This window comes from Doryrhamphus excisus, linkage group LG12 (genome assembly GCF_037039965.1).
Source record: "Doryrhamphus excisus strain RoL-2023G ecotype Guam linkage group LG12, RoL_Dexc_Guam_v1.1, whole genome shotgun sequence".
NCBI classification, from domain to species: domain Eukaryota; kingdom Metazoa; phylum Chordata; class Actinopteri; order Syngnathiformes; family Syngnathidae; genus Doryrhamphus; species Doryrhamphus excisus.
In genome coordinates this window covers 5,521,624-5,532,852 of record NC_136368.1, presented here as the reverse complement: position 1 = coordinate 5,532,852, position 11,229 = coordinate 5,521,624, and the positions used below count along the sequence as shown (strand labels likewise).

At 37.8% G+C, this 11,229-nt stretch overlaps 1 protein-coding gene across 2 annotated transcripts in view; it reads left to right on the top strand.

Annotated features, from left to right (window-relative positions):
• The first annotated feature begins 2,256 nt into the window (after positions 1-2,256).
• Positions 2,257-11,229, top strand: part of ikzf2 (IKAROS family zinc finger 2) — a 30,527-nt gene continuing 21,554 nt past the window's right edge. The window contains exons 1-2 of one of the 2 annotated variants that reach the window (XM_058081638.2): positions 2,257-2,383; positions 3,963-4,012. In XM_058081638.2, the coding sequence (XP_057937621.2) occupies positions 3,985-4,012 (28 nt within the window). In that variant the 5' untranslated portion in view covers positions 2,257-2,383; positions 3,963-3,984. Of the gene's footprint in view, positions 2,384-3,104; positions 3,281-3,962; positions 4,013-11,229 lie in introns of those variants that run through there. The other variant, XM_058081637.2, reaches the window with a different exon arrangement.

The following is an 11,229-nucleotide window of genomic DNA, read 5'->3' as shown; positions in this document are numbered from 1 at the left end:
ATGTTCTCTATTAAGGATGACTGATGGATGCAATGACTGTGATCTATCCACAAATAATCATCTCATAGCAATGTATGAGTGGGTCATGTTTCATTTAAATGGGGAGTGTGTGGATACGACAGGAAGATATAGCATTATGGATTGTATTTTAAAGATGTACCTTAGTGGCCGTGTACACTGGAAACGCCATTTCAATAAGTGATACAACATTTGATCCCTTGTTTATAGCGGTTAATTGGTTCCAGAGCCGACCACGATAAATTAATTTCAGTGTTCATAGAGCATAGAAAACCTTTTATGACTTTTTAAATACATTTTTTAACATTATTAGAGTCCTGTAGAAATGACGTAAAACAACCCCATAGTCACCATTACAGTCTTATTATTCATTATTTGCAACACATTGTGCAACTCTTATGCTGCTGAAACTTGAGACGACTGCTAGCTAGAAAGCTAACAACCTAAGCAGTTAGCATCGAATTTATTTATTAGAAACTTAAAAAGCCAAATACTTACCACTTCCACACGTGATGGGAGGATAACTTTTCACTCTCATGTCAAACATGCCATGGCTGACTTCATGCAATGTTAAGGTAATGTAATGTAAGGTAATGTCTCAATGTTTTGAGTCTTTACTGCGTACCACCTGTATTTCAATATGGTGTGAGTAAAAATAGACCATTGGTCACTAAACAGTGATTTCATATTAATATTTTTTTTTAAGAACTACACATAATTAGGCAGCAATGACAAAATATCTGGGGGCTACAATTGTCCGGTGTCTGGTTTTATTGATTGAATGACATAGTGCATGTTAACCAGGTACCTCTGTTATATGATAGGTCACTTATGATTGTTTTATATGTAAAACATCTAGAGTAAGTAATGGTTTTCTTGAGGATTATGCCTAAAATGTGAATATCCATCTTGTCATTTGAGTATCAACCTACACTCAATTAGCCCAACAGCATTCTTAATTTTGCTCAATTACCTTCACCCCACGATGGGCCTTATAATTGGCTACCTGGGCTACCCGGAACTGACAGCTCAATGGGGCGTAAAGGGCCGCACCGAGACAACATAAGCTTAACGACTGCACGCCACCGATGTCAGCACTACTGCGTATGGTGCGATCTATTTTTGGATATATTTTACAGTGGTAACTCAGTTTTTGGTCGTCATCCATTCCACAGGAAAACCGAATCATAGGAAAAGCCATGATTGATCATGGTTGACAGCTGTTTTAAAAAGGAGAATTGTACATTTTGACGTATTCCAAGATCACTTCAAACTATAGACTTAAGTCTTTGTATATTAAATACAACATATAAATATAAACGGGCTGAATGGTGGATGAGTGGCTAGCATGTTGGCCACACAGTCAAGATTGAATTGAGGTTTGATTCTCCATTGACTCTGTATGGAATTTCCATGTTGTCCCTGTGCGTGTGTGGGTTTTCTTTGGGTCCACATTCCAATTCATATTCAGGACTGCTCATTTGTTAATATGTGCCCTGCGATTGTATGGTGACCAGTCCGGGTCTCACCCAAAACCAGATGAGCATAAAACCAGCATAAGAATCAGCGGTGTGGAAAATGATGATAATTAAATGGAGCAATATTGCCCTCTTTCGGCGTTACGTGGTATTGCGGGTAGTGTAAATCCTTTTTATTGTCACCAATAAGGTTCCATTCATTGCACACCAGTTGGCATTAGCTTGTTTGCTATAAATGACTGGAGTGCTAATGTACGTGGCTAATAATTGTGTATTTCTACCAGTGTAATTGTAGTACTTTCAATTAAATCGTGTTTTTTAAATTTAAGCCTTAGTAATGGAGTTTTTCAATATGTGTCTTTGATATTTTTGTTAGAAAAACAAACGCACACTGGAATGAAACGGAACTGTAATAACCCTTACCAACCACGAGAGGGAGGGCTCGTGTCGGTGATTATGATCATGTGTTTCTTTTACCTTGATAACGGCTCCCGACGTCGTTGTTCTTTCTTAAATGACAGTTATTATTAAATAACTTCAACAAATGTGCCCATGTAAGCCTATCGCGGATTTAGAAGTGGTTATATGGTATGGTATTAGTCCAAATTAAAGGAGGTAAGTAAGTTCTCACCGCTCAATGTCTCCGTGGCATATACACGTAAAACCTTTGGAAGAGCATCATCAGCTCTTTTAAGTGTGTCCTGTCACTCTGCAACTCTTCTTTGCAGGAGATGGGGGGAGACGGCGGTGCATTTTAACGAAAACAGCACCTCTGCCGCAGCCACGGAACCAAGCATGACGCAAGAATGACGTCTGATCCGAACCGAGGAATTCACTCTGGATCGATGTGCAACCTCATGGGATAGAATACCGTACACGAACTTCAGGTAAATATACATATATATACGTATATATAAAGAAGACATTTTCAGTTAAAATGTATGGATATTTGAATTCAATGAAGCATTGGAAGGGTTCGGTTATGTCGGATCACCTGTTGCCTGGCAGGCGCTCCGGCTGAAACCACACAACGGAGACAGTTAAAAAAATAATAATAAAAAGCAAAACTTTTAAAATTTCCCCTCATATATTTAATATTGCAATCAATTTTGCTTTAGATTAGGGATTCAATTACATGTACATTAATATTCAATTCATAATTTCAAATCAAAAGTGCCCAATATAATTCAAAATTATTGAACTAAAGCGATAAGTTTCAGTGAAAACAGGCGTGCCTAATGTGCATGCATGCATGCATCACTACATCATTACCAGCTTCCACCGCAACATGCGAGGCGAGCCGCACCACGCAGCTCCGACACCAAGTGAGTCATGTTTCCAACACGAAAGTTTCTTTCAACACCGACTACCAACGGATTTTCCAGTCCCTTGAAAGGAGACTGGCTGCTCCCTGTCGCGATGGCTAATTCCTTAGGAACCGGTGGATCCAGTTTGATCCATCCCTCTTGCCTCTTTCCTTCTTACAAGCCCGTCAACTCTTGCTTTTCCGGCGTTCTTTGGGTCGAGTCAGGTCTGCGTATAGAACTTTCCCGGACAGATATTATATTTTTAATTGGCACAGAAGAAGACGTTGATGCAGCGTGTGCCACCTGTGAGATGCTGCTGATTCAAATATGCAGAACTTTCCTGCATTATTCAGAAATCACTAGAACAAAATAAGTGATTTTGGATTTTAAAGTCAGTGTGGGAGACGACCGAACATCCCTTCCCTTAGTCCTTGACTGAAATTACCAGCTAATCTTGCCCAGGAGAGACACTTAAAGGTAATTATATCAACCTGATTTTCATTCTTTCAGCTCTTATAACTCTTATAACTCCATATTCTTCCCAGTAAACTGTAGCCATTGTGGTCTAATTTCCATATTAAAACTCAAAATATACTTGTAAATAAATTATATATATATATATAAATACACCATAAAGTGAAATGTTTTCTATACGCACAGTGGAGGTTTTAATATACAGTATTTTTAAATTCACATAACAACTTTATTATTGTGCAGCAGAAATTGCTAAAATTGAGATTTCTTACATGTATTATATAAGAGAGTCTCTGTTACTATGCAACCAGTTGTTTGGCTGCATTACTGATTGTTTCACCACGTGTTTATTCATAAAATATATAATGTGAAGTTACATATTACAGCACATGATCAGCTCCGTCCAAAACAAGAAATAACGTATGATTCATCCATTATAGGTAAACGAGCGCCTCATCAATGACCTATTATCGATCATATTATTCACACATGCAAAAAAGAGCTGTTAAAAACAAGAAATATCGACTCAAAATTATACTTCGGCACCCCTGTGTATTGCACCCACACTTTTAAATCAGTCCATGACTACCACATGGCCGCTAAATTAAAAGGAAAATATGTAACATATTAAACGTGTATGTGCAAAAAGTTGAAAGTAAAGTAAGTGTGATTGTCTTTCCTTCAGCTGCTGGATCTTTTCACGGGAAATGGAGGCGCCCAATGTCTACTCTGCTAGTAAGTGCTTTTATTGTTTTATCTATACATTCAGTGCCAAGCAAAATCCATTGCAAGGACACGAGAGAAGTTATAAAAGACAAAGAATCATTTTGGTGATGCTGGCCATCTTCCAGTTTAGTCAAATTTCAAGACAAATTTTTCTATTAGAAATAATGGAACTAGACCAGCGATGATTGCTGTAAGACTACAAGGGAAGCTACCCCACATTTCATTGACTAAATATGCATTAGGATAGCTTCATTTTTTGTTCAGAATAAGCTACTTTTCACAGGGAACTGAAGTGAGTTCCGTGCCATTCATCCCCGCAGTGCGATGGCGCTTTAACACAGTGGCTGTATTCGAAACCGCATACTTACCTGCTACTCATACTAACTATTTGAGTATGTAGTATGTCTACACTGTCAGAATGCGATTTTTGAGTATGCAAGAAGTTTCCAGATGCATACTGCATTTGTCAGAAATGTTGATTATGTATCATCAGCTTACTACTCACTCCCAAATTACCCATGATGCAACGTCGGCTGAACACTAAGCAGCAGGATGGACGAAACGGCGGTGTCAGGCAGGATTTATTGCAAGTTGGTTCGCTTTTCAAAGTAAAAAGCAGTGATTTATCACTACAGTTTTTTGTATGAGAAAAGTAAGGAGGTGTTTTATTTTGTGAAAATAACCGAAAGTGCGTTGCTCACTTCAGCTAGCTTAAATTTTGTGGAATTCATCCGAATGAAATTGTAAATGGTTGGTATTTGGATAAATAAATGGCACACTCAGGATCTAAACGGCCACTTTAATAAAGTGATGTATTTAAAGAGTTTAGAGCTAAAGTGATTTGGGCTCGGGTAGGAGCGCAATGCATTGTGGGTTATCATGTAGTACGCTGTAGTGTAAACGCTTTGCATACTTGCTTGATGGATTGGGTATGCAATATGGAGTGTGGATAGTATGGGCATGGAAGTATGTAGTAGAAAGTATGCGGTTTCGAACACAGCCCCCCAGACACTGAGCGTCTACTGACTTGGAAGGGAGGCTTAGAGTGGGTTGTTCCACGACACAAAACTAAACTGGATGGTCATTGTATAAATGCTGGGCTCTGTCCCACCTATCGGACAGCCAATGTCTCTGGGGGTCAGTGGGGCAGTGGGCTGGCCCGGACGCTTGGCTTTTGCATGATGATTGGATGATCTGTCTGGGTCGGAATCCCTTTTAGATTGACAGTGAAATGACTGAATCAGCGGTATAAACCTCCACCAGAGCATTTTTCAATTTTTTTCATTGCAGTGTTCTAAACCACATAAACTCGTGCCTGGGGGGCCTACCTCGCAATACGATTTCATCCAGCCCACGGAACTGTTTAGAAAATAGCATTGAGTTGACCCCGCTCCCGGACGTTATCAAACAAAGTATAAGTCAATGATTCCTCCAGTATAAACTATTCTGGAATCTAGATTTGAATAAATATCATACATGGCACAAAATTCACAACCATTCTTAATGGTACCAGAATCAGACCAACAGTCCAAATTATTTAACTGTACATGACTAAAACAGCAACATTTTATCTACTAAAACCCGTCTGTAGAAAACAACATGTGAAAAAGGCATAGGATAGTCCAAAGCGATCACTTTAACTACAGCAAAGCATGATGGGAAATGGACAATCGCCCCATTCCACAGCTACAAATGCTTCTGGGTTACATACACTATCTCACAGATTGCAATGTAGCTGCAGCTTTTGCCCAGACATCGAGAGAATGACAAAGAGGTAGTCGAGCAACAATTAACTTTATTGAAACAAACAACTATGCCAAAACAACTAAAGTCGACAACAACCATCCACAGACTCCATCAGAAAGTAGAAATGATTAGACACAAAAAAGCCCATTTCCCCCACTCCGATGTAAAATGCCTATGTGGGTGGGGGGTAATGTCCAGGTTGCCCCGCAATGTAAAGTAGGCTTTGAGTTTTGGCCTCCTTTGCGATTGAGTTGGACACCCCTGTTCTAACTTGATCTGGGGACTCTAGCGATCCCCAGTGACTTTGTCTTCATTAAGAACAACTAGCGTTGCGTTTGGCATCTCTCGTCACTTTGTGATTTCTTTCCTCACAGCAGATACTCGAATTTACATATACTACATACATACATAGTATATACAGAGTCTTGGCATATAATAAGACTACATTTGTAAAAGGTGATCTAAAAGAATCATCTTCAAGGTCGCACTTCACAGTAACATTCTTAACTTGCATCCTAGTGTATAAATAACTATACTAGTGTAGTAACCCCTCGTTCATCGGTAAATTGCTTCCAAATTTCCACCAAGTAGGATTCTTTATTTATCAATGTAATACTTTCATCCTTAGAGCATAGAAATCCTGTGTACAGCCTTCCAATTTAACATGATTAGAGCCCTTTAGACATTAATTAACAACCCTATAGTCCAATTGACACTCATATTATCCGATATAGTAGACATAACAAGAGAAAACTTCAAAACTGAAGGAAAAGAGGACCACACAACTCATGCTGAGTTAAAAACCAGAAAATAAAAGTGGGTATTAAGATGAGACTTAAACATTCAACTGCAGAGGCCATTTTAAATGAGTGGGGAGGGTGTTCCACAGTTTTGGGCCCACTACAAAAAAGGCCCGGTCTCTCCTGCTCATAAGTCTCGTCTTAGGCCCACTAGTTGGAGGTGGCCTTCGGACCTCAATGAGTGCGCTGGAGTGTAAATTTGGATGAGGTCCGTTGCTCAGCTCAAGAAGGTCTGTCTCCTCCAACCTTTCTTCTCCCTTATCTAGTCTTTGTGAAACTTTGATCAACACGGGTCCTTGCATGTTTTTGGAATGTGGGAGGAAACCGGAGTACCCGGAGAAAACCCACGCATGCTGTGGGGTCCGCGCGCTAACCACTTGTCCGCCGTGCAGCCCTCTAGGTAATCATATTAATATAAAAACAGTCTAGAACAGGGGTCAGCAACCTGCGGCTCCAGAGCCGCATGTGGCTCTTCAGCCTCTTTATTGTGGCTCCCTTTGCGATGCTTGAATATTTTTAACACCCGAGTGGGGAAAATGCACGTCTTTTGTAATGAGTTTTAAAAAATCCAACTTTGTCTGAGACCATGAATGCATCCTGAGTGAGTTCTGACTGCTATCCAGTTCAGTACATGAAGGAAAACAAGTAATACTTACCTACAAATCTAAAAAATAAATTCGAGATAATTTAAAAACAGCGGCATGGGAACTTGTTTTTACGTTTACAGTAGTTTACACATACATTTATGTAAGTTTATCTCCAAAACTAGCAAGAGTACTCCAACTCGTCTTTTCTTATCTGAACTACTTTGATACCCCCAAATTCCCTCCAATGTTGTTTTAAACATACTATATGTTTTGCGGCTCCAGGCTATTTTTCTTCAGTGGGCATTGGGTAAAATGGCTCTTTTCATAGTAAAGGTTGCCGACCCCTGGTCTAGAATATATAACATTTATCTGTACTAATAGATATTGACATTATGAGATATCTGTCCTACTGAAAGCCTTTCCTACAAAAACTTTGTCTTGGTAGAGAATTCTGAAAGTTGGTCATTAACAAACCTGATTGTTCTGATACATACATTTTACATTACAGAGCCTTTTCCTTCCCTTGAACTGGATACAAACATAAAGGCATTCAGGAAGTACATGTATACTATATTACACATGATCCATATTATACTTACTATTGCTGCGTATACATACACTGTATAGCATACCCATGTTATCTCTATCATTAGATGTTAACTTGAGACTACTATATCCTTTCACATGTCACAACATAAAAGTGTTCATAACTTGTTAAAAATGTTGCAAAGATAAAAATGATATGATAAAAAAACAGGACTTTACAACGATTTGATTTGTTTAGGGCTGGTGGCTGTAGAACATGCATGGTTTTTGAGGGGGCCTACGTCCAAAAGAATGCTGGTGTTATTACGCAGGATCACCTCTGTCTTGTCCTAATTGAGCATTCAGACCTTGACCTTGACGTCATTAAAGGACTCAACAAGGGGTGTCGGGATTTGTGAGCGGTACGTGTATCTGCATAAAAGTGACAGGGGCTGCCATACTTTCTAAATATTGTGCTAAATGGGATCAGGTTCAGAGCAAACAGGATGGGACCAAGAATTGAGCCCTGGGGAGTCTCCACAAGCAAACCTACATAATTCAAAGCACAATAAACAAACCTTGGTTTGCGTCAAAACTTTTCAAAAATATTACACATTTTTTCAAAGCACATTTCTCCAGAAATTTTAGGTTGAACAATTCTACTTTTAGTTATCGTGAAATCGTCGCACTGATTGTTCTTAACGACTGACATCTTGTAGATGCATACGAGTGTCACCACAATTTAAGGGATTTTCCCACGAAGCAGCCTTTTTCCTGTTCACACCAAAATGAGAGCAAAACAAGCATTATTGACATCCTGTTTTAATGTAGCAAAGCCTGGATGTGTACTTTGTGGTGCTCCATCACTCTTTGCTGGTTTCCTTTCAGCAGGTTTTTAACTCAATGCAATAGAAACCTGCTAGTCGTTTGTTCATGACATTGGTGAGGACTTTTAGAGCTCATATGAGTTTGTGCCAAACATGTGCTGTGAGTTAGCATAAAATATAACATTGTTTCAAATGCATATTAGTATGTAAGCATCTATTTCTATATCTTTATTGATTTATTTGTTGTGTTATTTTTGGTTGAACCATGAGTGAGGTTGGTGACCTGGATTGATAAACTTCTGCTGGTTTGTGATATGTGCGTTAAAGTGTGACTATTAAAGTGATATTCCTGTTCATGTTTGCTCCGGACTACTTTTTATGTGAGCAATACCAATGTAGGGCAAATTAGATGTGTTTTATACCAATAAATGGCCTAATCATTATAAGCTAGCAGGATTTCCAACAATAATGTTTTTATTAACAGATCTACAAATTTGCGGGGTATATAGTTTGCAAAGTCTACAATATCTACTGTATGTTTATAATCAAATGAATATGTGAGTATGACTCAGAGCTGTGATATGCAGCCTTACGGTGTATCAAATTGCGTGGGAATTATATATTTGTGTGAACGAACCTTGAGAAGGCATGCTTTTAGTGTTTGAGGGACGGAAGGAGGAAAACCATGAAACTAAAATGCTTCATTTGCTTTGTCGCATGTTCTGATAGATAATCATCAATACGTTCAGTTTGTTCGTGGCAGGTTGACATGAATGCTTTCAGCCCTTAAACAAATGTTTTTTTATATTCAAGAAAATATATGAATATGTACTAAAAAATTTTCACATTCTTTAGAATGTGAACTTTTCGTCAGAATGTGAATGAGGCCAAACTAAACCACAATTTTTTCAGACATCTTTCACAATCTTTTCGTAATATAATCATAATTATACATGTAAATTATGGTTAATTCTTACAAATATTGCATTCAACAACAGTGTTTGTTGCGGCACCTGTGGTGTTAGTTCCTATGTATGCGTGTGTATTTGGTGTGTTTTGAATCTTCTGAAGGGTTTGGGTTTGACAGGAAAAACCACATCCCTTCCACTTTGGAGAATAATTGCGTCCTTGCCACCAGCAGATGTTGTGAGTGTGTGACTCCTATGTTGACAGCATTACACTACAGTTTCATATTGGGACTTTTGGAACAATGATTCATGATTTAGACCGATCATACATGAGTGACGTATGACAATTTCTTGTCATGTAATGCTTGAACCTCAGCTTTAGTTACCATATATTCATTTCAGGGGTGACCAAATTCGTGGATGTTTTTTGTTTTTTGGAGCATCGCCAGTGGAAATGTTATGTAAAAAAAAACAAAACAAATAAAGTTGATATTTAAGTCTGCGTGAAGTCATAATTATTAATATAAATATTATTATATATCAATATATAATATAAATATTATTACATTTACAAGAACAAAGTTTAACTATTTGGAAAATGTACAAAAACAGCAGTAATTTTATAGTCAAAATACATTTAATTAAAGTTATAATTTTGCAACATTATGAAAATTATATCATTTTAGTAAAACAAAGCTAAATCTTGAATGGTTAATTTGATTTTTTTAAGTCAAAATATTGTGGAAAAACAAACAAAACAACAAAGTTATAATGTTTTGCCATTTTTTTTTAGAAAATGAGAATAAAGTCCAAATATTATTGAATAAAGTCATCACTAGGTGAAGTTTACAAGAATGTAATAGTTGGAAATAGTTGGAACTGCAGAAATTGAAAACACAGCTGTAATTTTATTACAATAAAGTAAAATGAAAAAAAATTGTGTGAAAATCATTCAACCAAAGTGGTTGATTTTACATGAGAGTAAAGCCAAACAGTAAAGCCAACAGTGCTGTTGTCTTAACATCCTATTTTCTGCCTCTACTATTTCTGCTATTTTTCTTTTTTTTATCAGTGATGGTCTCTTTGTTTTCATGTCCTTCCATCTCTTTTGTGCAGTTGATTTGAATTAATCACGTCATATGCAACTCATACATAACCAGGCTTTTGCACTGCCTGTCACTAGCTCCATGTACCCTTTATCACCTGTAGTACATTTTTTAATGGGAAAAGATGGAAATAAGGGCAAAATGTAGTAATTTCATGGGAGAAAACGATAGACCGTGTTTTTATGACGTTATAAACGAAAAACCTCCTCATGGACAGGATCATCCCCATTTTCATCCCCATTTTCATCCCCTTTAAAGGCAAGTTGTAACATAATATGGACCAATCGTTAGTTTTGTCTCTACTCCTTAACGGGGTCTGAAAAGTCACTAAAGGTAGTGACAAAGTCAATGGCAACACCGGGTTGTACAAATGCTCTAAGCAGAAATGCAAATTTGATTGGCAGGTAGAGTCATGTAGGACACAACACCGGCTAGAAGCAGGACAGCTTTAATGTTGCCCAGAAGGTAAGCTGACAACAGACTTTTAATCCGTTTGCTCATGAGGCAGAGGTAAGATAAGTAATATCCAGAATAAATTTACCATTTCCAGGACATTAGATTTTTTTTTCCTCATTTCCCATATGTTTTCAATGACTGGAAAATTGTTTAGTCATTTTTAGTTTTTTCCAGAATGCGTGGAAACCCTGCTAGACAGAGGAGTCCGTCTTTTTCATATACCCACAACTTAACAGACGACAGCTTTGTAAAATGCAAAAAAATAAGTAGG